The sequence below is a fragment of the Entelurus aequoreus genome, linkage group LG19 (genome assembly GCF_033978785.1).
Source record: "Entelurus aequoreus isolate RoL-2023_Sb linkage group LG19, RoL_Eaeq_v1.1, whole genome shotgun sequence".
Taxonomy (NCBI): domain Eukaryota; kingdom Metazoa; phylum Chordata; class Actinopteri; order Syngnathiformes; family Syngnathidae; genus Entelurus; species Entelurus aequoreus.
The window spans coordinates 36,455,899-36,483,719 of NC_084749.1; the positions used below are offsets into that span (position 1 = coordinate 36,455,899).

At 36.7% G+C, this 27,821-nt stretch overlaps 1 protein-coding gene across 2 annotated transcripts in view; it reads left to right on the top strand.

Moving 5' to 3' along the window:
* rabgap1l (RAB GTPase activating protein 1-like) overlaps window positions 1-27,821 on the top strand; it is a 239,380-nt gene that overhangs the window by 169,214 nt on the left and 42,345 nt on the right. Inside the window, exons 15-18 of one of the 2 annotated variants that reach the window (XM_062028422.1) lie at window positions 242-316; window positions 4,431-4,556; window positions 7,503-7,646; window positions 23,404-23,445. In XM_062028422.1, coding sequence (XP_061884406.1) covers window positions 242-316; window positions 4,431-4,556; window positions 7,503-7,646; window positions 23,404-23,445 — 387 coding nt within the window. Of the gene's footprint in view, window positions 1-241; window positions 317-4,430; window positions 4,557-7,502; window positions 7,647-23,403; window positions 23,446-25,367; window positions 26,773-27,821 lie in introns of those variants that run through there. The other variant, XM_062028423.1, reaches the window with a different exon arrangement.

A 27,821-nucleotide genomic window follows, 5' to 3' on the forward strand; every position in this document is an offset into this window, starting at 1 on the left:
GTCCACATTTATTTCTCATAATGTCATGAAAAATGTAATTGGACCTTTAATTATCATATATTTGACTGCTTATAAAGCCAATAACTCAACATCGGAAACGTTTAGATTCCTCCCTATCGTAATACAAATGATTGACAGTGATGACTGAGGATTAGTGCTTTAATTGGTTTTATAAATGTGTTAGTTATATTTTTATGTTGATTGTCATTCATAAATGTGTATCTTTTTCTCCCTCTTCTAGGCCTATTCTGTCTATGACGAGGAAATTGGTTATTGCCAAGGTCAGTCATTCCTTGCTGCGGTTCTGCTGCTGCATGTAAGTACTCATTTAATGCATTCAACTATCACTAATATTTTAATATTACCTGGAAAAAATTGTTGCACGATGATATAATTGATTATCTTCTACATTATTAGCATGTACAAATATAAAATGCAGGTAATTTGTAGTTAATACTAGTTATTAGGTTGACGTTTCAAACATTTTTGTTTTTTTTAATAATTTGAAGTTTTATTTAATTATTTTGTTACATTGTTGTCTAATGTTTTTTGGACTCATTTAATGCATTTAACTATCACTAATATTATAATACTACTTGATTGTTTTCTACATTATCAGCATGGACGAATATAAAACGCTTTTGTTATTTTTATTAATAATTTCCATCCATCTATTAATTTTCTAATGTTTGCACCTTTCGGGGTTGCTGGTGGTGCTGGAGCCTATCCCAGCTGCAATGTGTTTTATTATTTTCATTTTATTGTATTGTAATATATAATTTTTTATTTGAGACATTTTATTTATTGTTTAGTAGTAAAAAATGTATGGATGGATGGATGTAGGGTTATCAGGTTGACATGAGCCAAAACTAGCCCAATATAAAACGTTTGTTTTAAAAGGAAAGTTTCGGGATTTTTGCCTATAATTCACAATCCTTATGAGAGACAAGAATACATACGTTTATTTTTAATTGTACATAAAAGTCTGCTTACAATGGCGCCAATGGGAGCCATGAAGTCATCGCGTCTATTGTGTTTATTCTGACCATAAAACCCCATAAATAATCATCCAAAAAACACTAAAAAGACTCTATTTAAATTTTGTGACCTCAATATAAAGCAAGTTGTCAGGTTCAAACACCAATGACATCTATTAGACAAGACAAGAAGCAAAGAATCAAACAGAGACAGGATTCAATTTAGCTCATGAGGAGAGCGCATGTGTGCCTGCACCCTCGTACATAGCTGCAGCTCTTTCTAAGGCTGGGGGGGTCATAAACAGCTGCCGCACTCGGTCATAAACAGTTTAAAGAAAAGGTGCCTGGAGCGGTGTCAGGTTCTGCTCCCTCTCTGCTTTGTAGATCTCGGGTCATGACAAGGTCTTCCTGGGGCTGTCCAATAGATCAGGGAAACCGACACCTCCACGTTGCATCCCATCGCACACAGTGGAGTTTTACAAGCCTTTTGCTTGATAAGAACAAAGACAGCTTTTGTCTTCTCGCAGGGCAGCCTGAACTCATGGGAAAACAAGTTGTGTGATAACTTATATACAATTATTCTGACACAAGTATTAGCAATATTGTTGTTATAAGCGCTAACGTTAAGGACCTACATTTAGCGGTGCATTGATCAGAGAGAGGTAACTTCCTTATGCTTCTGTTTTGACATCATCAGCTGGGGAGCTGCTTTCTCGCCTCCGAGCTCCATCCATCCATCAATTTTCTACCGCTTGTCCCTCTCGGGATCACCTGGGGCGATGGAGCCTATCCCAGCTGAAAGTTAATTCTAGATTATAAACCATGCCTTTCACCTTGATAGTAAAATGATGTGGACATAAACTGAGAAGTTGGTAAACTTAGACAGCCAACTTAGACCCGGAGATGGCAAGAAAGACACGCAAAAGACTGGTTTGCACCCACACTTTTTTTTAACCCTTTGCGAGGGTTAAAAAAATTCTTCATCCGACCGGGAATATATCAACATCCTAACAGTCGGCATCCCAGTGAGAGCAGACATTGTACAGTAAATTATGTTGGATTATGTTTGTTGACTCTCTTAATGGCTGCATGAGTTGTAGTTGAAAGAAAAAGTGAACGTTGTGATGCGTCCATGAAATGAATGTTCCGCCGTATGCTTAAAATGAGTAAAATACATGATTATTACATGTTGTTATGAATATGCCTGTTACTACATTACATATATACTTACAGTGTGTCTATAAAATGTTGAGTGAAATGTTTGGATGTTTTTTGAAGCACTTTATAGGTAGTTTAAAGCGACTCCCATAGGCTCTATTGTCAGCAGACTTTTTCTCGCGTTTATTTACTTGTTAGAATCTTTTAAAAAACAAAATCATATGTGTGCTTGTCTTACATAGGGATTATGAATGATAGGCAGTTTCCCTTTAAGTATTATTTTTACTATAATTTTCACTGTTTTTTTTATTATTTGTATTACACACTTTTTTATTTTGATTTTTTTGACTCATTCAATACATTTCATTGTCACTGATATTGTAATATTACTTGCGAAATTGTTGCATGATGATATGATTTTTTTCTACATCAACATCCTGGACAAATATAAGACCTTTTTATTTTTAATGATTTAGTTATTTAAATGTAGTTGTTTGTAACATATACATTTTAATATTAAACATTGTGTTTTATTTGTTTAGTATATAACGGTTATTAGGTTGACGTGGGTAAAAAATAGCCCAATATAAAACATATAAAGTATCATTTTTTGAAATAATTTTTACTTTTTTAAAATTATTTGTAAAATCTTTTTTTAATAATTGTTTTAATTTAATTTAATTTAGTTTTATTCATGTATGTTGATATATTATTTCAATGCAAAATGTGTTTATCATTTGTATTATTTATGTATTTAAATAAAGTGTAGTTGTATTTTATTGTTATTAATGTATACCTTTTTATAGTTATATATATATTTTTATTCATACATATTATTTTTTATGTTTTAAGTTTATTATGTGAATTACCAGGTTGACATGGGTCAAAAGTAGCCCAATATAAAACGTACTATAAAGTATAATTTTTTTAAATAATGTTTACTTTTTTATCATTTGTAAAATATACATCTTTTTCATCTTTGTTATTCATGTATGTTGATGTATTATTTCATTATAAAACTATCATACATATTTATTCTTTTTTTTTTTGTTTTTTTTTTTTGTTTATGTGGATCAGCAGTTTGACATGGGTCAAAAATAGCCCATCAGTCTTTAGAGAAAAAACGGAGAAACTTGAGTCGACTGAGTAGATTATATCTCTTTTTATTTCATGTCATCTCCAAAAGAAGACAGTTTAGTTGCCAATTAAAGTGTTTTAGAATTAGGTAAATCCAGAAACTATACCCCATCATGTGACTACACATAATCTACGGAAATGGTATTGACTCATTTACATGTAGTAGAAGGAAACTTTACTTTATTGAAATATTACTTCATTTCTTTTTATTTATTTACTTGACTTTATTGGTTTAGGGAGTCTTAAGAAAATTGCTTTGCCTACTGTTGGAACGAGGACAAATCGATTGCAAACATTTGAATGCAAACCAAAAGTATGAAAAGAAGCAGCACAAGCCTTTCATTTATGAAGGTTACTGACACACACTCAAAAACGTGTACACCCACGCTGTTGCTTTCTCAGTGTATTTCTTCAATTAAAAAACAACATTTTACTCAAGGTAACCAGCTGAAAACACACAGAGGAGTAGTTCTCTGCATGTCAGTTTTAGACTGATGGAAAAGGAATGGTGGTAAAAGAGAAGAAAGAGTGATGGAAGGGTCGGGAGTTCATCATCATGAGGTGGTCTGAGGAGAGGCAGTTGGACAAAAAGTGGAGACGATGTCATGATTGTGCACCATAAGTAGAGAGGACAGGGAGTACATGTGAAAAAATTGAGATGAGCAGCAAAATGTGAGGAAGTGATGAGAAAGAGGATTTCAAAGCAAACCGTCATACAGCATCGGTGAGGGGAGAGTTTGTGTAGACGACAGAGGCAGGCAGGTTAAAGAGAAGGCGGAAGCTGAAGGGAGAGGTTATAGAGGAGATGTCAGGAATATTAATAGGAGCTCAGGTTCACCTGCAGGAGCACATTCAGCCCCAAACACACTGTCACTGATTAAATGCCACCTCATGGCCTGTGTGTGTGTGTATGTGTGTGTTTGCACGTGTGTGTGCATTTCCAGGAGTGAGGAGAAACCAACCTTCATGGTACACAAACACTCCCCACACATACAGTAGATACATCAACACATATTATCATTCACACACTGGTTTTGATGCAAAAGGTGATGTAATGGAACAATAAATACACACATATTTGTGTATTTCTATTGTCTTTCAAATGTGCATGACAAAGGTTTAGCTTTTTTTCTAAAGTTATTGTTCTTTTTGTTTCAGATGCCTGAAGAACAGGCCTTTTGCGTGTTGGTGAAAATCATGTTTCAGTATGGCCTTAGAGCTCTGTACAAGAACAACTTTGAGGATCTTCATTGCAAGTTCTTTCAGCTTGAGAAGCTCATGCAGGTCAGTCATAGTATGTTTTTACCACCTAGTTTCAAATGGCGAGATCGTGTGAAAGATCCATCATATTTCAATGAAGACCCTGACTGGGCTGACTGATAGGTACAGTGTACTTCTATATGATAATGGTTGGACTTGCCTTTCACATCAAACACTAAGAAATTAATTAAATAAAATCAAACAATGCATCATGCTTGGGATTACAATAAATTGTTTAATAATCAGTCATTTCTTTACATATTTAAACTCTTTTATTTACCTGTTATAAATGTTTATCTGCATAGCTACACCTGCACATTTAGTTAAAAAAAAACATTTGCTCTATGCTTATAATGATCAGTTTTCTGGCCAAGAGGTAGAGCTTTTAGAGTACACTCAGAAATTCTTTATTGTCACTGTTAACATTGTCACCAAAGTTCACTGTGAAAATCCGTTTTAGCAACTCCCCATGACCTCAACTGTCCGAGAGAACAAACAGTAGCAGTGTAACAATGAATAAAAACACTAAGTTTAACCGTATAACAACAAGTATCATTAAATATGTTAGTTATATTGCAATCGGTGTGTGTGTGTGTGTGTGTGTGTGTGTGTGTGTGTGTGTGTGTGTGTGTGTGTGTGTGTGTGTGTGTGTGTGTGTGTGTGTGTGTGTGTGTGTGTGTGTGTGTGTGTGTGTGTGTGTGTGTATTTGCACGTGCGCTGCATGGCCCTTGACTTTAAAAACTATTTTAAACAAAGTTCTCCTTTAATTAACACATTAGAACGGTATGGCTTCACAGTGTTGGTGTTGAACTGAGTGAGAAGCTATTTAACCAACAGGGAGTAAGAAATATGTGAAGTTAGTTGAAAACATGTCTACAGCGCTAAATATAGCTTGGTGTGTACCCCAGGGATCAACACTGGGACCAAAATTGTTCAATGCATATATAAACAGCATTTGTAAAGTTACAAAACGCAGATAAGCTAATCCAAATAATAACAGCATAAATGAACAAATTAAGGAGATGCTTTTACAAAAACATAGACTATCTTCGAGTCTCAGTAAAACTAAAAAAAAATGTGACTAACCATAGGAGAGAAAGTCAAACACAAATAAAAATAGAGTACATATTGACAGAGTTAAATAAATCAGATTTCTACGTGTAATAATAGATGATACAATGAATTGAAAATCTCATATAGAAAATATACAACATAAGGTAGCGATAAACATATCAATAATGAACAAAGTTAAATATGTTCTGGACCAAAAATCACTCTATATTGTCTACTGCTCGCTACAGTAGTGTTACCATATCTGAGTTATTGTGTAGAAATATGGGGAAATAACTACAAAAGTACACTTTTCTCACTAAGCGTTTTACAAAAGAAGTCAGAATAATGCATAACGTCGGTTTTCGAGAATATTCAAACCCCATTTGTATTGAATTAAATATATTAAAGTTCAATGATTTGGTGCATTTGCAAAACAATTATGCTAAAATGATGCACAAAGCAAACTATAACCTGCTATTCAGGAATGCACAACAATTCTTCTCAACAAAAGAGAATAAATTAACTCAGCTCAGCTAAAATTTATTCTAAGTACAACTCACTCTAAGCGGCCTTAAATTAAACTTAAAACATTTGTATGCACGTACAACACTCAAAAACTTTAGCATATCAGATTTGGATTTATTGGCCAAGTATAGTATGTGGAATTAAATTAAGGAATAGATTGGGGCAAGCAAAGAAGTCTAACAATGTGCTAAAATGATCCAGTTTAAGAATCTTTGCCAAGTGTTTTTATAAAGTATAAGGAATACAAAAACACTAAAACATCTTGAACCTTATTGACATTTTTTAAAATCTTATTAATAATGGCTTTTTTGCCCATATCCGATATTCCGATATTGTCCAACTCTTAATTACAGATACCGATATATACAGTTGTGGAATTAACACATTATTATGCCTAATTTTGTTGTGATGCCCCGCTGGATGCATTAAACAATGTAACAAGGTTTTCCAAAATAAATCAACTCAAGTTATGGGAAAAAATGCCAACATGGCGCTGCCATATTTATTATTGAAGTCACAAAGTGCATTATTTTTTTTAACATGCCTCAAAACAGCAGCTTGGTATTTGGGACATGCTCTCCCTGAGGGGGGGGGGGGGGGGTAGCTGGGGTGTATATTGTAGCGTCCCGGAAGAGTTAGTGCTGCAAGGGGTTCTGGGTATTTGTTCTGTTGTGTTTATGTTGTGTTACGGTGCGGACGTTCTCCCGAAATATGTTTGTCATTCTTGTTTGGTGTGGGTTCACAGTGTGGCGCAGGTTTGTAACAGTGTTAAAGTTGTTGATACGGCCACCCTCAGTGTGACCTGTATGGCTGGTGACCAAGTGTGCGTGCATTCACTTGTGTGTGTGAAAAGCCGTAGATATTATGTGACTGGGCCGGCACGCAAAGGCAGTGCCTTCAAGGTTTATTTGCGCTCTGTACTTCACCCTACGTCCGTGTACACAGCGGCGTTTTAAAAAGTCATACATTTTACTTTTGGAAACCGATACAGATAATTTCCGATATTACAATTTAAAGCATTTATCGGCCGATAAAATCGGCAGTCCGATATTATCGGACATCTCTATTATTAATCTCATTCATCACAATTTACTTAACTATGTATGTATGAAAACCGTATTTATTATTTATTTATCTTTTTATTTACTCACTCATTTAGTTATGTATTTATCTGTATGTTTGTGTTACAGCTTGAGCTAACAAACAAATGTGTTAGTAATTGCTAGGAAACGGAAAAAGAGCAAGATTTAATCAACTCTACTTCTTCCTACTCCTTTTCGAACATGTTGTAATGAGAAACTGGAAATGTATGATGTACCATGTTGTAACTGTATACATGCTTGAAATGTACTTAATGCCACAACCATATTTTTGTATCTATGCCTTCTATAGGAACAGCTACCCGATCTATGGTCCCATTTCCAGGACCTGAACCTGGAGGCACACATGTATGCCTCCCAGTGGTTCCTCACTCTCTTCACGGCCAAGTTCCCCCTGTGCATGGTTTTTCACATCACCGACTTGCTGCTCTCTGAGGTACAGTTGACAGCACTGCATTGTAATATAATGCAAATCCTAGGAGAGGTTCAAGGGATGGTTGGGTTTTTTTTAAGGTGAACAGAAAGTGGAAAGGCAGAAGACACTCAATAAAGGTTACGGCAGATTGGGCAGGGGTTAGTGTGTGTAGTTGGTATAAATTAATAAGACAAAGGGATGAAAGAAAAAAGGACAGGAGGGATGGAGTTGGTTGGATCATACTCAGCAGGTGTCAATGGCCCTAAGTAGAAGGCACAGCTACAGCACCATCAGCACTAATCCATATTGTATGCACTCTGCCCTTTGATATAATCTGCCCATGGTGTCTAATCAATAAAGATGCACATATAAGGCTTTTAGGTTGATAAGATCATAGACTTAAAGACATTACAATTGCACATACTCTTGTTCTGAAACTGATTTCTCGAAAGATTCGATAGTCAATTGTTTGTTACTAGGCTGTTAATATTATTTTTGGTGTAGTCGTATCCTCCTGAGAACCAGCGTCCTCAGCATTGGACATTGTCTTTTGCATAACAGTACTATTTTTTTGAACTCTGACAAAAGAAGTAGACCACAAACAAATGTCCACTGCAGAGGACGCTGGTTCTAAAGAGGATATACAAGTACATTTTTCTTGTCTAACATGGTCATACGCATTTATATATACAGGTTAAGTAGTTGTGTCTAGCTCACTTTATCAGTGTGAGGGATCATAACAAACCCTTCCAATCACTCCTGATCCTCAACAGCTCCCTAATATCGCATCTAATGCCTATAATTATTCATAGTGTCATCAAAAGAGATTTAGATTACTGTTTCTCTCCAATGAGACACCTTATCCCACTTAATAAAAAGAAGCATCCCAGGGAATATTCCTTTTTATTTATGGGTTTATTTTTAAATGGCAACTCTTTTTTTTAAAACATTTGTTAATTGGGTTTTAGACTCATACAGTTGACAGGAATTGCCAAACATGCATCAAATGCTGTTTCCCCCCCAACAAGTAAAAAATAGATAAATAAAATAAAATCAATAATTAAATAAATATAAGATAAACCACAGACAGATGCATTCTTGAATGGCCTTAGAGAGATATAGCAACCCACAAGCACAGAAAAGGCTCATCAACCACCCACATTTCAATTGTGATTCAATCAGGGTTAACTTGGAGATCAGTTTCTCCTACATATCTCAGAAAGACACCCCACAGTTCTTGAAACTTTGCAGAAGAACCAGCATAATCTTTTCCAATTTGAGAAAATAAAGAACATCTTTAATCCAGCGGGTGTGGCAAGGAGGCGCTGTTGCCTTCCAATTTAACACAATGAGGCTTCTAGCCAACAAAATACTGAATGCTACAAGATTTTTGGGGGATTTGTTGAGGATAGATGACTTAGGTGCTACCCCAAATAGTCCACTTAAAGGATTCTGTTCAATCCTTCCGCCAGTGATCACAGACAAAGTGTTAAAATTGTTTGTCCAATAACTTGATTATTCCTTTTTGGTGACAATTCTAATCTCACCTTGTTTTACGATATAGGTGGGTTGCATTCCTCATGTTATAAAATACTTTTTTCATGGTAGTCCATTTTAACACATTAAAACGATAAATTACAGGAAAACTGGAAGGGCCATTCCATCAAATCAGCGATATTTGCTTGTTTTGACTGTGTCAAAATAAACCTAAATTTATGTCTATTTTCAATTCTTATAATATACATTAGCGGTGTCCCGATCCGATATTTATATTGAATATCGGTCCGGTCTCAGCAAAAAAAATACCGGCGGCTTCCTCCCACTTCCAAAGACATGCACCTGGGGATAGGTTGATTGGCAGCACTAAATTGGCCCTAGTGTGTGAAGGTGAGTGTGAATGTTGTCTGTCTATCTGTGTTGGCCCTGCGATGAAGTGGCGACTTGTCCAGGGTGTAACCTGCCTACCGCCTGAATGCAGCTGGGATAGGCTCTAGCATCCCCCGTGACCCGCCTGAATGCAGCTGGGATAGGCTCCACACAACAGCCAAGAACACAAGCTAGACATACAAGTGTCCTTAATTGAACAATGTTGGAGTCTAAAACATGACATTTGACAATATAAACAAGAATGAAATAATTATAGTTCAATATTACTTACAGATATAACATTTCCAAGGCAAAAGCGTATTAGAAAATAATAAATAACAAATGTGTCCGCATCATTCAATTTATTGCGGGGTAAGCTTAACATAATGAATTATGGTGATCACTAGGTGTCGCAAAAGAACAATGTGACAGTCTTCCGCTCTCGTCCGGGTTCCATGGACCACCAAGCACAGACATGACTTCGAGCAGTTTCGACTTTGTTTATTTTTCAATAATACTCAGTCTCTTCCTGCTCGCTCTTCGGTCCGCTTTTCAGCCGGCCGCATCGTCTTCGTCTGCCTCTCACTCTCTTGCTCCTCCGTGCTGCATGCGTTGCTGGCTCTCCAACTCCTTCTCTCTCGTCATTCTCGGCTGCCGTCCTTTTATTCATTGAGAGGAGATTATATAATTGTGCCCAGGTTGGCGATTCACGCACCTGACATTTATCACGGCGTGGATCCCGGCGCCCCCCGCCTCGCCGCTGGCCCGCCGGCCACGCCTCCTCACCGCCATCTTGGAGTCGGCCCGGCGTGCCCTGCCTCGCTGTCGGTCTGCCGGCCACGCCTCCCCACAAACAATTACCACTCAAATTCAACTTAAAGACAGCATAAGTCCATTCCAGATAGTTAATAATAAAAAGGTTAGTGTTTTTCATACTTACCATTGTTTTCTGTTTGCCTAATTTCACTTGATCAAATCTTTTCTAACATTCCAAACTACAAAATATTAAGTGTGTAGTATGATTTGTGCCAATATCGTTTCGAATTAATGTCACTATCGACCATTACTCAAGGCTCCAATATTGGAAGTGAAAAAGTTGTCTCGGGACACCCCTAATATACATATTGAACTGCTTAAAATGTGTACTATTGGCCCCTCACAGTCAACTTTATTTAATTTTTCACACATTTCCTGAGATGATTCCTTAAGATGATTAATTTGGATTACAGGACTAAAAGTAAAGGAGTGAGTTTTTAGCACGGACTTGGCAAATACATGACATATGGCCACATGGCATGTATGCTGCCAATAGCATGTTGACAATAATCACATTACACTTATTCAACAAAAGAATGTAATTTATGCACTCATCAAATATACATTTTACAGTTAATATGATTGTGCATTCATACATTGTATTTATTGGCATGATTGGGTGGAATGACCCAGAAGTACCCACCAATATCAATCTTTTTGGGTAGTGAAAATTTCAAATATACTTTGCTCCAAAGTGCCCGTGCAATTCTCTTGCCTGTCCTCTGCTTTTCTTTCAACCAACCTTCCCTATATTTTCCTATTCATTCTTCTTTTATTCCACCCTATTTCCTGCTCTCCCACTAGCCTCCTGCAGAACAATAAGAAGCTTCCCAGGTTTTTCTCAGCCAATGAGGCGCATGATAAGAATCTGTTCGTTAAACCTTCATTCTCATCTCCTGCTACTCTTGACAGCTGTTCTCCTCATGCATCATTTTCTCTACTTCTGTTCCTAACTGTGTTTTCATTCTCTCTATTTTTTGCTGAGTCCCCACTGTTGGAAATAGTTACAACCTGCTCCAGGGTCAAACTGTTACCATCAGAAAACATTTACTAGCAAGACGGTAACCACTATAATGATATGATGTTAAAGGTAAACGCAACATTTAAAACACTTCCTTGTGGCTTAGATACTATTGTACGTATTGGATATGCTTTGGTGGAAATATTGGTGTAGGTTTTGCTCCACAGTCACATTTTTTAAATCAGTCTGCAAGACGTTCATTTGTGGAGGCATTCTCAGATTGCAAATGAAACCAAACCTCACCTTTTGAGAATGTACACTATATGAGTATATATTTTGAAGTTGTCATCACAATTTTTTTTCACCAGACATCGTCTAAATAAACCTCATAAACATTATATAGATTCACCTGGTCACAACATTATGTACACCTGCACACTCTCTGATCAATTCAGAGCTGCATGAAAAAAGCTTCTTGTAGCAGAATTTATGTCACTGCATGTTTCACGTCGGGATGACTAATTATGCACGGGGACGGCGTGGCGAAGTTGGTAGAGTGGCCGTGCCAGCAATCGGAGGGTTGCTGGTTACTGGGGTTCAATCCCCACCTTTTACCATCCTAGTCACGTCCGTTGTGTCCTTGGGCAAGACACTTCACCCTTGCTCCTGATGGCTGCTGGTTAGCGCCTTGCATGGCAGCTCCCGCCATCAGTGTGTGAATGTGTGTGTGAATGGGTGAATGTGGAAATACTGTCAAAGCGCTTTGAGTACCTTGAAGGTAGAAAAGCGCTATACAAGTATAACCCATTTATCATTATTTATCATTTAAATACCACGATTAAATGAAAATAATATTTTATCCTACCCTTTTTTTTGTTTCCTAATAGCCTGAAGAAAATAGGTCATATTATGATTGTTTTTCTACATTTAAACACTTTTTCCACTGAGGGCCGCACATTGAAAAATTAAAGCAAGCGGGGGGGCCATTTTGATATTTTTAATTTTCAAAATCAATACAATATTGAATTTATTTATTGTTTACCTTTCGGGCTCCCCTCAAGTTTGGTCCTGGAAACCTAGAAGGATCTCAGTCATAAAAATGTTTTAAAAAAATGATTCATATATTATTAATTTTTAATTATTATTACTCAGAGCTTAAATCTCAACTTCAGGTCTGTCTGTCAATATTCAATCAATCAATCAATCAATCAATGTTTATTTATATAGCCCTAAATCACAAGTGTCTCAAAGGGCTGTACAAGCCACAACGACATCCTCGGTACAGAGCCCACATACGGGCAAGGAAAAGTCACCCCAGTGGGACGTCAATGTGAATGACTATGAGAAACCTTGGAGAGGAAAAAAAAAAAAAAATTATGTTGTATGCTCTTTTTGTTAAATAACCCTGTTAGTGGAATATTTGATGTAAAGTAATTGGTGCCTTAAATAAATTAATGATTCTTAACAACATTGATTTTAATTCATTATTATTTTTTAAGCAATGACAGTTAAAAAATAAATAAATGAAAAATCCAACTAAAATGTTTAGGGACTGAAAAAGGGCCCTACTCATAAGTGTTAAAAATAAGTTTTAAATGTTTTACTTTCAACACTTAAGTCTTTAGGTCTACTTTAGACATATCCGCTGATTCTAAGTATCTCTTATTTATTTTTTTGTTTGTTTTATGCCCTTTTTGTCAAAGAAAACTTAGATTTGTTTATCGGGCAAACACAGAAAATATGCAAAATGTTCTCCAAAAATATTTCAAAGTGGAAAATTTGATGTGAAGTAATTGGAGCTCTGAATAGGCACATTATTTTTTGAGTAATCACAACTTTAAAGAGAAAAACAGTCTGCTTGGCAGCTTTGTGCCGTTAGAGTCAGCATTTCACCTGTTTGCTCTTATATTCCACTTTTTTGTGTTTTGTTTTTGTTTGGTTTTTTTTAATAGTGTTTTAAGAATATGCTCTGGGCCGTTAAAAAATTAACTGTGGGCCGCAAATGGCTTTCAGGCCGCACTTTGGACACCCATGGTCCATATAGTATGTAATGGTGGTGGTTTAGTCAAACATTTGCATAGATTATGTTTTGCAGATCATCTTTAAGCCGCTTTCTGACTGTGTGTTCAGAATGAGCCGTTTTAAGGGGGGTGGTTTTACTTACGTGCCGAAGCCCTCTTCCAAGCCAAGTCCCTTTTGACTGCATCTCCACCCTGTCAGCCATGTTGTAGTTTTTAGAGCTTCCATATCGAGTCTACTGACAGATATAAGTTAGACCTATACCTGCTCTTTATATAAATATTAGCAGCGGGGGATTTAAGCATACATGTTAATGTACGGGCCAGTCTGCCCCACAACAAGAGGATGGAGAAAAAGAAGGAACATATTGAGTACAACTTTGGTACACAACTGTATAAAAATAGCAGACTCGGGCAAAGCTCTTTGAATAAACCTCTACCATATATGGAGATATCCGTTAATGTAACTAAAGCAAAATACGTCACTAAAGTGGTATAGCTCGGTTGGTAGAGCAGCCGTGCCAGCAACTTGAGGGTTGCACGTCCGATCCCCGCTTCCGCCATCCTAGTCACTGCCGTTGTGTCCTTGGGCAAGACACTTTACCCACCTGCTCCCGGTGCCACCCACACTGGTTTAAATGTAACTTAGATATTGGGTTTCACAATGTAAAGCGCTTTGAGTCACTTGAGAAAAAGCGCTATATAAATGTAATTCACTTCACTTCACTAAAGTCTCAATTTCCAAATGGCTCACTTGGAGCAAGTTTGGGAGAAGGCAAGATTGTTTCATAAATTTCTCTGTCATGGCGTAGTTTGATTTCACATTTTTAGGACGTATGGGTACCAACCGTTGAGAAAAGTTGGTTTTGCATAATAGGACCTCTTTATAGTCCAAACAAGAACGTCCAGCTCACTGTGACGTCATGATGTAGCCGACTGCAAAACCCCGTGAACAGAGGCATCCAAAACTGTGTGAAAACACACGCTAAAAAGCATGAACATTATAATGACACATTTGTTATCCAACGGTATAAAAAATTTCAAACAAAAATAGTTTTCCTTTAAAACAGGTGAGCTACCTAGTTATTTTTTTAACATTGGTAATTTATCAAAAAAGAGGCAAAATGTCTTATTGTGTCTTTAAAATATTGGAGGCTAACTAGCTACATTATGACGGGACATCCCTGCTTTAAATTAATCAGATCTGTCTTCACTTTTTGTCTGTGTGCAACAAATGCGGGGACTAATGTGTGAAATTTGGGAAGGAAAATATTTTCCTTTGCGCAATCAACCAAGCTTGACTTGCAGGAGTTGAGTTATATAGTTAGTTAGTTAGTTAGTTTGAGTTTATTTCGAACATGCAAGCATACAACATGATACATCACAATTTCCAGTTTCTCTTTTCAACATGTTCGAAAAGGAGTAGGAAGAAGCAGAGCTTATTTAATCCTACCCCTTTTCTTTACATAACAGTTGCTGAAACTTTTTTTTTATTCACTTCCTGTTCTCAATTTATTCACAATAAACTCCATATGTAATCACAATAAAAATAAATAAATAATAGTAAGAATTTAATAATAACAATTGGTGAAGAAAGTCATATTTCATATGATGAGATAAGTAAGATTACTTTAAGAATGAATGAATGAATGGATGAAATAAATTGAAAATGTTTGTCATGGTTCTTCTTCTTTGTACTTTGTAAACACTTTAAGTTTGAAGAGTTTCTTGAAGTGGATCATATTAGTACATTGTTTGATTGCTTTGCTTAATCCATTCCATAATTTAATTCCACATACTGATATACTGAAGGTCTTAAGTGTTGTACGTGCGTACAAATGTTTTAAATTACATTTTTCTCTAAGATTATATTTCTCCTCTTTTGTTGAGAAGAATTGTTGTATATTCTTGGGTAGCAGGTTATAGTTTGCTTTGTGCATAATTTTAGCTGTTTGCAAATTCACTATGTCGTGGAATTTCAGTATCTTTGATTCAATAAATAAAGGATTTGTATGTTCTCTATATCCAACATTATGTATTATTCTAACTGATCTTTTTTGTAACACCGTTAATGAATGAAGTGTACTTTTGTAATTATTTCCCCATATTTCTACACAGTAGCTCAGATATGGTAACACTAGTGAGCAGTATAGACTATGAAGTGATTTTTTGTCTAGAACATGTTTTGCTTTATTCATTATAAATATATGCATATATGCAATGATGATGCTCAAAAAGATTCATTATGTTTTCTTATTCATATACTTTTTACATTTTCTTGTAGTCAGACAATATTTTCGGTATATTAGATGGACTTTGTTTTTTACTGTAAAAATTCCATCTGATACACCAAGAATATTGTCTGACTACAAAAAAATGTGTACGCAATGATATGGTAAATGGGTTGTACTTGTATAGCGCTTTTCTACCTTCAAGGTACTCAAAGCGCTTTGACACTATTTCCACATTCACCCATTCACACACACTGATGGCAGCAACTGCCATGCAAGGCCCTAATCACGACACATCAGTAGCAGGGGTGAAGTGTCTTGCTCAAGGACACAACGTTTGTGACGAGGTTGGTAGAAGGTGGGGAACCAGGAACCCTCAGATTGCTGACACAGCCACTCTCCCAACATCGCCACGCCGTTCTCATGATGTTGCGTGACATTCTGCATGAAGGGTATTTTAACTATTTGCACAACTTTGGAGAAGTATTTACCTGGTAGAACCTCAAGTTGTATGACCTAAGGGGTGTTTTATATATAGATGTTCCACTGTATTAATATTTTTCTTTAGTAATTCATGTTATCTTCCGTGCCATCACAAGGTTTCTTTACACATTGTTAAGCCTTTGTTATTGCAGAAGGCTCGGGGGCAATTCATGCCCTTGAGTTGTTCAGTGGCATCCCTGCCGATTCCCCAGCAATGTCACATGATGCATGCTTTATTACAGTCACAGCATACGGAAGGAAGCAACTTAGCTACCTGACTGACCTGGCTGCTGTCCATTGAAAAATGTCTGCAAGTGTAAAATGCTTGAACTGGACACTTGACCAAATGACTTTAGACATTTCAGACTGCAAAAAGACTTTGGTTTTCATACCTAGCAACTTATTGAATGTGAAAATGTCAAACAGCATTACATTTACTCAACATGGGCGGGGGGTTGTAGGAGAACACTTTATGGAAACAAGTTAGTTTGCAACATTTAATACATTACTGGCAAAAAGTTAGGGATTTTCTTATTTCGGGTGAAGCTAAAATGTATGATTTTAGCTTAAAATTTGATATTCTGTACATGGGGAACTGAACTTTTTCTGGACTTTTGCCTATCATTCACAATCCCTATGTAAGACAAGAACACAAAGGTCTTTCTTTTTTATGCATTCTAATTTGTATTATACGGCAAGTACGAGGTGAAGAAAAACGTATGTGTGCTTGTCTTGCATAAGGATTTTGAATGATAGACAGCTTTCCAAAAAATGTGCAGTTCCCCTTTAATAGAACTTGCTGCTCAATTAGCTGTTCTCTAACAAAGAGTTGGTGTGTGATCAACGAAAGCACCAATACATATGCTGGTTCACTAAGAATTAGCACTTAAATAGTCTTCTTCTTCATGCAGTTCACATTTCGACATCATAAGACTTAGACAACACTTAACAATTGATAACAGTACCTAGTGGTTAGCTCGGCTTCAAGCAGTTTTCAGAGGCTAATGGCCAAAGAGCTAGGGGTTTCAGAGTGTCACCAAAACATTGGAAAAAATCACAAAAACGAAAACTGAATGCCTTTAATTAGAAATGTGTGTATATATATATATACACATGTATGTATGTATATATATACATCAGTGGCGTGCGGTGAGGTTAATGACTGGTGAGGCACTGCATCATCACAGTCAGATTTACAAACATATGAACCCTAAATAGTATCTTATTCACCATGTGATTGGCAGCAGTTAACGGGTTATGTTTAAAAGCTCATACCAACATTCTTCCCTGCTTGGCACTCAGCATCAAGGGTTGGAATTGGGGGTTAAATCACCAAAAATTATTCCCAGGCACGGCGCCGCTGCTGCCCACTGCTCCCCTCACCTCCCAGGGGGTGAACAAGGGGATGGGTCAAATGCAGAGGACACATTTCACCACACCTAGTGTGTGTGTGACAATCATTGGTACTTTAACTTAACTTTAACATTACACTTAGAAACTGTAGCACACAAAAAAGCACATTTAATAAAAAAAAACGTTGTTATGGTCTTACCTTTACTTATAAGTGCGGGAACAGTGGTGTTCGTGTTGGAAGAGTTGTGAATGAATGAAATATGACATCCGTGCTGCAGTCTGCAGGTGTACCTAATGTTGTGTCCCTGCGGTCGTTCGCGGCTCCTCCACCGCGATCATTGTTGATTTTGCACTTTTTGGCTTCTTGTTAAGTGACTTTTTTTGGGTGGATTCGGTCTTGCACGTGGAGGGTTTGGGTGTGGGCTTTGGTTGGTGTGGCCGCGGCGCTCCCGTCGGGCAGTGCATTCTGCGGCGGAGGTGCTTGGCACCAGGAGGCGGGGTTATGAGACGAGCCTCACACAGTGTCTTCGCAGCAGATTTATGATCGCTCAGCACAAGAAATACGTTACACACATACAGTTGTTGACAAAATACACTGGACATTATATACCTCAGCTAACTAAACTATGGAAATGTATAATATAATTCATATAGCAATACAGTCTCACTGCACAGCAGGCCAGCAGTTAGCCGAGTCATTGCGCACAATCCATGTTGAGGCACAACGCAGTGACGTGCCTCAACTGGCTGCTGATCACCGCACCGTTTCTTCTCAGTATTTGAACGGCAAATGTGAAAATAAAAATAAAAATAATCTAAAACTGGTGGAGTTAAATGGAAAATAACTTTAGTATAATCACTGGATACATATAACAATTTAATTATTATTTTTTTCTTTTTACTTTTTTCTTTCTTTCCATGATGGCAGGTGAGGCCGTGCCTCCCCTGCCTCTAGTGACTGCACGCCACTGATATACATGTATGTATATCAGTGGCCACCCATTGACAATCAATGGGTGGCTGACTGGCTGACTAAATACTTTTTTGCCCCACTGTATAAATATATATATATATATATATATATATATATATATATATATATATATATATATATATATATATATATATATATATATATATATATATATATATATATATATATATATATATATATATATATATATATATATATATATATATACACATGTATATATACACATGTATGTATGTATGTATGTATATATATATATATACATGTATGTATATATATACATGTATGTATGTATGTATATATATACATGTATGTATATATATACATGTATGTATGTATGTATGTATATATATATACATGTATGTATGTATGTATGTATATATACATGCATGTATGTATGTATGTATATATACATGTATGTATGTATGTATGTATGTATGTATATATATATACATGTATGTATGTATGTATGTATATATATACATGTATGTATGTATGTATATATATATACATGTATGTATGTATGTATATATATATATACATGTATGTATGTATATACATGTATGTATGTATATACATGTATGTATGTATGTATGTACATGTATGTATGTATGTATATATACATGTATGTATGTATGTATATATACATGTATGTATGTATGTATGTATGTATATATACATGTATGTATGTATGTATATATATATATACATGTATGTATGTATGTATATATATACATGTATATATATACATGGATGTATGTATATGTATGTATATATATATATATATATATACATGTACCGTAATTTCCGGACTATAAGCCGCACCTGACTATAAGCCGCACCAGCTAAATTTAGGGGAAAATACAGATTGCTCCATATATAAGCCGCACCCGACTATAAGCCGCAGGGTTTTGATGTGTAATTACCGTAGTATATAGGGGTTCCTGCTACCACGGAGGGGATTGTCGGGACAGAGATGACTGTTTGGGAACGCAAAGCGTCCCATTTATTAACAATAAATCTTTCAATCATTCAATCAAACTTTCACATCTTTGACATGGCGAACAGCATTCGTGCAGAGTACAAATAATACAGCGGTGCAAAGTAATACAAAGTGCTTGCCTGTACGTTATCAAAATAACCAGCCTACCGGTATATGAAAAGTCAGTCTTTAATCATTGTGTCATCGTCTTCCTCCTGCGTACTAAAACCACCGAAATCCTCTTCGTCGGTGTCGGAGAAGAACAGGCCGTAAATAAGCCGCACCGTTGTATAAGCCGCAGGGACCAGAACGAGGGGAAAAAGTAGCGGCTTATAGTCCGGAAATTACGGTATATATATGTATGTAGATGTATGTATGTATGTATTTGTATATATGCATATATATATATATATACACTGTATATATATTAGGGCTGTGAATCTTTGGGTGTCCCACGATTCGATTCAATATCGATTTTTGGGGTCATGATTCGATTCAAAATCGATTTTTTTTTTAAATTCAACACGATTCTCGATTCAAAAATGATTTTTTTTCCCGATTCAAAAACGATTCTCTACTCATTCAATACATAGGATTTCAGCAGGATCTACCCCAATCTGCTGACATGCAAGCAGAGTAGTACATTTTGGTAAAAAGCTTTTATAATTGTAAAGGACAATGCTTTATCAACTGATTGCAATAATGTAAATTTGTTTTAACTATTAAATGAACCAAAAATATGACTTATTTTATCTTTGTGAAAATATTGGATACAGTGTGTTGTCAAGCTTATGAGATGCGATGCAAGTGTAAGCCACTGTGACACTATTGTTCTTTTTCTTTTTTCTTTTTTAAATGTCTAATGATAATGTCAATGAGGGATTTTTAATCACTGCTATGTTGATAATATTCATTTTTGTTTCACTACTTTTGGTTTGTTCTGTGTCGTGTTTGTGTCTCCTCTCAATTGCTCTGTTTATTGCAGTTCTGAGTGTTGGGTCGGGTTTGGTTTTGAAATTGGATTGCATTGTTATGGTATTGCTGTGTATTGTTTTGTTGGATTGATTAATTAAAAAAAAATTAAAAAAAAAGATTTTTTAAAAATGAGAATCGAATCTGAATCGCACAACGTGAGAATCGCGATTTGAATTTGAATCAATTTTTTCCCAGACCCCTAATATATATATATATATATATATATATATATATATATATATATATATATACATATATATATATATATATATATATATATATATATATATATATATATATATATATATATATATATATATATATATATATATATGTGTACACATATATATATATATGTACACATATATATATATATATATATATATATATATATACACTCACACATACACATGCACTTATATACTGTATATACACATGTACCTTGCCATTGAGATCTGTTAGTTTAGACATGATCAGATTAAGTGTACTCCAAAAGCCTTTTTGTGAGTAGTGTCCACTTTCTTTACATTCCTCCACTAATCTGCCTTGTCGCTTTCCCAGTCTGTGATCACCACCTTCTTATGCTCCCTGTCCGTATAAAAATCTATTTTACTCCCAGACAAAACTCTTCGATCCTCACTCAGCACTGTAGCGCCATCTTAAGGCCTATGTGTACCAGTGTGTGAAGACAGAACCCCCCCCCCCCCCCCCCCCTCCCTCCCTTTCTTTATTTTTAGTGAGGCCAGGATATTTTTAGCTCTGTGTTGCCATGTGGACTCATCACAGAGACCAAGGAGACGTGGGTGTTCCTGTGCAGAGCTGGCATCAGCTCAACATTTTCTTCATCTGTCACATTCTACCCCAAACGTAATCCAATCCAGTTTCGTTTCCAGACTGCTGCACATAAAACAAACAATAGAAAGTAATTCAATTAAAAGCATTTAAAATAACATTAGATACAATAATACAATGAAATATAAAATAAAATAAGATAATAAAAACATCAAAATAAGTAAAAACTAATCTATAAAATAGAATAAAACAAACAATATATCATCAATTCACTTAATAATCACATCGGTTTAGGATTGAATGTAACAACAAATTTGAATAAAAAGCAGTTTTTTTTACTGATCTTTAACAGGTGGGTTGTGACCCAAAAGTGGGTCTGTTTTCTATTGCCTGGTAGAGATGTGATGTTGGCGAACGAGTTTAATATTTTCAACTGCCTTTTTTTAAATGATAAGAACCGATTTCCAGTTGCGAGTCGTTTATGAGTCGTTCTTAGTGAATTAGAACACTTAGCAGAAGTTATTTAACTAAGACAAAGAGACAATTTAAAGCCTGTTTTAATTTTTAAGGTTCATTGTTTGATAAAAGTGTGAACCAGTAGATATTTTTTTACACTTTTTCAAATTTGAGAAGACAATGAATTTGGAGTTATCTGCGACCCTAGTGAGAATAAGCGGTATAGAAAATTAACCTGACTCTCGCCAGATCCTTGTAGTTCGCTGAGCTCCCCACAAAGATCTGGGACTTCTCAATAGGAGATGCATTTTAGAAGGCGGGGCCTTGTGAAAAAATCATTGTATGTGATTGGATAAACCACTTGTCCGTTATTTTGAATGACGTGCTACTTCAACCACTCACATCAAAATCAACCCGTGATGCTGATGAGAGCGACGCTGGGAAATCCAAAACAGAACAGCCGACATATTGGATAACGACAGAGCGAAAAGTTAGAGAATTTTTACTGAAACAACACAGCAATGTCAGATTCGACAAAACAGTTGCAATAGCAGAATCAATGTCAACACACGACTCCTCGCTGCGTGCCGCCATTGTTGTTTGAATCAAACAGTCGCTTCGGCGTTACGTCACATCTATGAAATCCCGCCCGGCGATCCTGATTGGTTCATTATTTTTTGCTATCTTGAAGGAGTTTGTATTGCCTTCGAGCCCAGATCCTTGTGTGGAGCTCAGCGAACTACAAGGATCTGGCGAGAGTCAGGTAAATAGAAAATGGATGGATAGATGCATTTGGAGGTTTATCATCCACATTATTAGGAAATTAAGACAATGTTATTGAAATATTTTACTTAGTATATGAGTTTCACATCTTTAGTTGAACTACTGCAATGAATGAACTTTTAAAAGGTATATATGGAGATGTACCTGTCAGGAACTTGCGTGGTGTAATTGGCAGGACCGCAGGATGCAAAGAGAGGAAGTGACGTGCATGTAATAAGGAGGTTTAATGGAGAATAAGACCCAAACGGCACACCATGAACATTGGTCACAACAGACAAACAAGCCAGTGTCGCAAGGAAGGAGACACTGACGGTTAAACCCCCGATTAGTGATCAGAGGCAGGTGAGTCCCCTGATCAATAATCAAGACATCACTCATAAACAGTGGTGGTCACTGCAAGACATAACTGAAACAGGAAGTGTAACACAAATAAGCATGCGAGCCAGGAAAAACACTAAACACAGGAAAACAACCCAAAAACTGTCAGGCAGATCATGACAGCACCTGTATATACTGTAAGTATTGGGTGTGTTGGATTACAATGTCCTCCAGTGCATTTCACAGCGCTGACTTAGTTAATGTACTTATTAACTGAACTATTAAAGTCATGTTTTATTTATTTATTTTTTTCGATCGTGAACCTACGAAAAAAGTTTGCAAAGTTTAATGTATGCGCTGTTTCTATTTTTATTTTTTTTCATTGCCTCGATATCAAATGAAAATAATTGATACAACATTAAAATGAATCATGAATGAAAAGGAGTAGAAATAAGTGGTTCTTAAAACAAGGTTTCTTTTTAGGTTGTAATTACTTTCTCTTTTTACAAATGTGTTTTGAATGTTTGGTATATTTTTTTTACGTGCTTTATACATCATTTTTGGAATATTGTACCAATTTCAACAAGTTTAAGTGTTTATATAGTGGGTGTGTGGGTATACAGTACCATTAAGGAATTTAATTGAACCTCCCTCAAACTTCCAGGCTAACTAATCTGTCTTTTGACTATTTTTTTTATCTGAGTTTGACAACATATACTGTTATTTTTTCTAAAATGATCCTGTGTGTTTCAGGGTTTGAACATCATCTTCAACGTAGCCCTGGCCCTACTCAAGGTTAGTAGCTTAACTCATGAACTCACACATCCTCAATTTTAAACCAAAAAATACCAGTATCAAAAGAAACCAAACAGGCAAACTAGTATCAATCAGTTATTGCCTTTCACTGTATTTGGGTTATGTTAACGTCTCTCCTTTCATTTCCTCTTGACTAATTACAATGAGGATGTACTAAAATGTACTCCAAAAGGTTTGACCACTTGAAAGGAACATTCTATCGTCAAGCAGTCATCATTAAACAATTACATTTAATTGAAGAAGAGCAGTGAAGAAATGTACTGGAAAAATTGGTATTTGCAGCCAAAAAGTGAGGACATGTTTTATACATTTTACACAACCACTTAGTCACAAGCTGCCTTTTGTCATATACTGTATGGTCTGTATCAACTCTTCATGAGGATTTATTTTGCATTGCTAAATGAGTTGAATTTACAACTTTGTTCACCAGGGATGCCTTTTGCTGCTGATTTATCAGTGTGCAGTTTTGTGAGTGACAGACACTTCGACTTTGAAGAGAAATTTAGGTGGACATAAGAATCAAGTATTTTAGTCTAAAGTTGAGGTTTTCCCTCATTTCCTCAACCACTTTATGGTGTAGCCGCCTAAAGAGATTGCTATAGAATTCCTGTTTGTTGTGTAACAAGATCTTCTTGTGGTTGCTGGCATCATCGATTTGTGCTAGCACGATTGTCATAATGCATATTTATGCTTCATTTGCTATCTTTATGTATGCCACCACTTTATAAAGTAATGTACACAGGCTATGACTCAGACAAACCACCCGTATTTACAATTCATTCCTTAGTGTGAGATGTGTTGTTCAAACTGTCTGTTTTGTTGTTCAAAAAAATTATAAATCTTCTAAAGGGCATTGCAGAGAATTTATTTTCTGTTCAGAAGCTCAAACTATGCCACCACTTTATAAAGTAATGTATACAGGGTAGAACTTATGGCATAGGCTATGACTCAGAAAAAACACCCGTATTTACAATTCAATCCTTAGTGTGAGAAGTGTTCAAACTGTCTGTTTTGTTGTTCAAAAAAATTATCTATCTTCCAAAGGGCATTGCGGAATATTTATTTATTTTCTGATCAGAAGCTCAAACTCTGAATCCTACTGGTTTTCTTTAGCACGGTCTTCCTTTGCTCTACACTTTGTATGTTACGTGTAGCGCTGACATGCTCTGCACTTATTTTTCCATCAGCGTGGCTCATTTCTTGCTTCAGTTGGCGTTTTATAGAGTAATTTTAAATTTAACATGCAATGCTTTCCACCTAACCAGTGTTTGTAACTATATGTTAGCAGAAACTCTACTATGGAATCACAAGTACAGAAAAATAGAGAACTACATTTGAACCATGCACCATTTTTTATGTGGTTACTGAACTACCACAGTACATGTAAAAAGTACAATTTTAATATTCATGTCGTTTAAAAGCATATTATAGCGTATTACATATCAGCTCTGTCGCCATATATTATGAATGATTAATTATATTTATTATGATAACAATACCAAATTTAAAGAAATACATGTATACAAATACAAAACATGTTTTATTTAAATAAATTAATTAATTACAAAAAAATAATATTTATATATAGATTTTTTTTCTTTATCATTAAAGAACAGTTATACCCTCAAAATTATAGCAATAATGTATGCTGTGTCAGAAAGAGCGACGTGGTGGATTCAACACTGACGATGGGGAAGGAATGAGCATGTGAGGTGAGAGGAATAGGATTCCACTACCAGCCTCCTATTGGCCAGCCATGACGACATTCTATCCCAGGGCCCCCTCCTCCCGCCATCATGTTCTCCCCTCCACTCTCATCCTCCTCCCTCCATCTGTGCCAGCTCCCGCCCTCCCTTGCTTTACTGTCATCATCCACATCACTCTTCACTACCGGAACATAAGGTGTAGTATTGGCTAACTGGATGTAAAGGAGTGCATCTTTTTCTTTTTTTACATCCTTCCATACCCGGGATGCGTACTTGAAACATCTCCCTGCAGTTATCCTTTCTGTGTCCACGCTGCGACTCAGAGCCTCTGCCTCCCTGTGTTTTAGTCATATGCTGGATATTTATTTTTGCAACATGCTAGCTCCGATGGAACCGGACTGCCACGGCGCTAGCCATTAGCAGTTAGCATCACAAAGTGAGCGTGATGGTGAGAGAAGCAGTGGTCTGCAAACAGTGTGTTTTCTTTCTCCTTTTTTCCCTTTTTTGCCTCGCCCGAGCTGCTCACCAGAACATTTGCTCCTGATGGCACAAGCCTACTGACTGACTCACACGTGCATCCTTTTAGTCTCTCAAAGTGACTTTCCATCTGAAGAATCTGCTGCTAATGGAAAAGCATCAGACTGTTTTCTGGACCTGTTCACGTGTTTTTCTACCTCCTCTCGAACATTTTATTGTCCTACAGTGCTGCTTAGAATGTGTGCTGTAGACAAACTGGTGCCATACTGCCACAAGAAGTGATCTCATTCCAGTTTCTCCTGTGTCAGAACAGGGGTTCTAATGACAGAATTAATGCTGTCAATTATAATCAACTAGGTGTGCCGTTCAAGCTTCAGTCATGCTTACTTACGAGGATTTTTGTTCATTTTGAAGTCTAATGACAAAAGAACAAGGCGGAGTTCCTATCCATATTGCCCGAGCAGCAGTCCACGTGTTGAGCAGCTTTGTTGCCTAGCAACAACGTACTGGATCACAATTGTTAGGAGAGTTTGGTGCAGCATGTTAAGAGTGGCTTTCAAAGTCAGTCCGGCGGGTGGAAGACAGTGTTATGCAACCCACAGCGTTCATTCCAAATGATTTGACTTTGGTGCAACTGATGGTCATTTCTGGGCTGTGATGCTGGTGTAAGATGAAGACTCAGTCTTAGCATTGCAAGCCATTGATGCCGGGCTGTGCTTGTGGATGTTGTCAAGCCACCCTCTGGCCTTGTAGCGCAGTGTCTTCGCCCACCACAACTCCATCAGTCAGACTCCTCCTGGATAAAATCTTTGTCCTCTAAACCAGGCAAACACATTGGAACCTTTCGGACGTCACGCTGGAGTCAGACGCCACCCTAGCCCCAAAGCGGGACGTCCCCTCTCCCTTGCTTTCTCCTCCACCCTCCCCTTTGCCCTCTCCTCCTCCGCCTCGCCCGGCCCTGACACCATCTCTGCAACTTCCAGCAGTACGAAGGGCAGTGGAGGATGGAGAGGGAACACCAGAAGAAGAGTCCCAAAGCAGTCAGGCCTCAGCAGACTCCTTCTGCAAAGTGATGGGTCTCCTTGGGATGGGACATCGACTCTTTGTCCCCAAGCTACTCGCGGTGAGAGTGGGGGCTGGGAATCTTGCATTTTTATGGAGTTTACAAAGGGATGGCGTTGGAATGCATCCCAATCAGCTTCTTTCTTTTCCACTGCATACCATATTTGGGTCTGTATAACGTGACCCAAAGTCATTTTTCTTGACTCTGGTAAATGTGTGACCTCAGCCTTTCAATGTCTTATACAGTTCCGTAAGCCAATTATGAAAAGGGTTGGTCCATTGACCTACAGTAATCTTTAACAACTTCTCATGTCATCAAATCTTTACCCCACTAGATGGTGGTATTGATGTTTCATTTAGCACATTGCTTCAAATATCACCCATGATCTCAAAGTTGTATCCTATTGGACCAGTATTACGGATGTCAATGTTGTTGAAAAATGATGTGCCATGTTTTCCAAAGGTATACAGCTATAATGTTGAATGGTTTGTTCAGTTTTTCCCAACCAGTGCAGCATTGTGCATGTGTTAAATGTAGCACTTTTAAGGGCTGTCTCACAATTGTCTCACTCCCAATTCCAGGGGTTTTAATTTTTTGGATGTAATGTACAATTAATTGGAATAATGAATACCGAAGAGAAGACCTCTGGTGAATCAGATCAATCACTTGAAAAGCTACAGCACTCAAAGTTATTCAACCCTCTTTAAATTGTTTATAAACTTACAGTAGACAGCAATAAATCAACACAACAAAAACTATCTTATATTGAACACATTTAATGTTACAAACAGTCGCTGCTGTATTTTCAAACCCTGTGCAACCCCATAGCACCCAAAACTGGCATTACATGTATTCCTTATGTGTTATTGTTCAATTAGGGTGAGCGGTCTGAAATATGGCAAGGGGCTTTTCACTAGTTTGTTTTGGGGGTTTTTAAAATAAAATTGCATTGTGTTTTTGATTGCAAATAGAACATCAATGTATACACACTTTCTCTTTAGAGCCATTTAGGCCCCATTGACTCCCATTATAACTGTTATTTTTACCAGATTGTATTCCTGGTATTTTTCTATGCTTTTTCCATGAAAACTAATTGAATCTCATTCTTG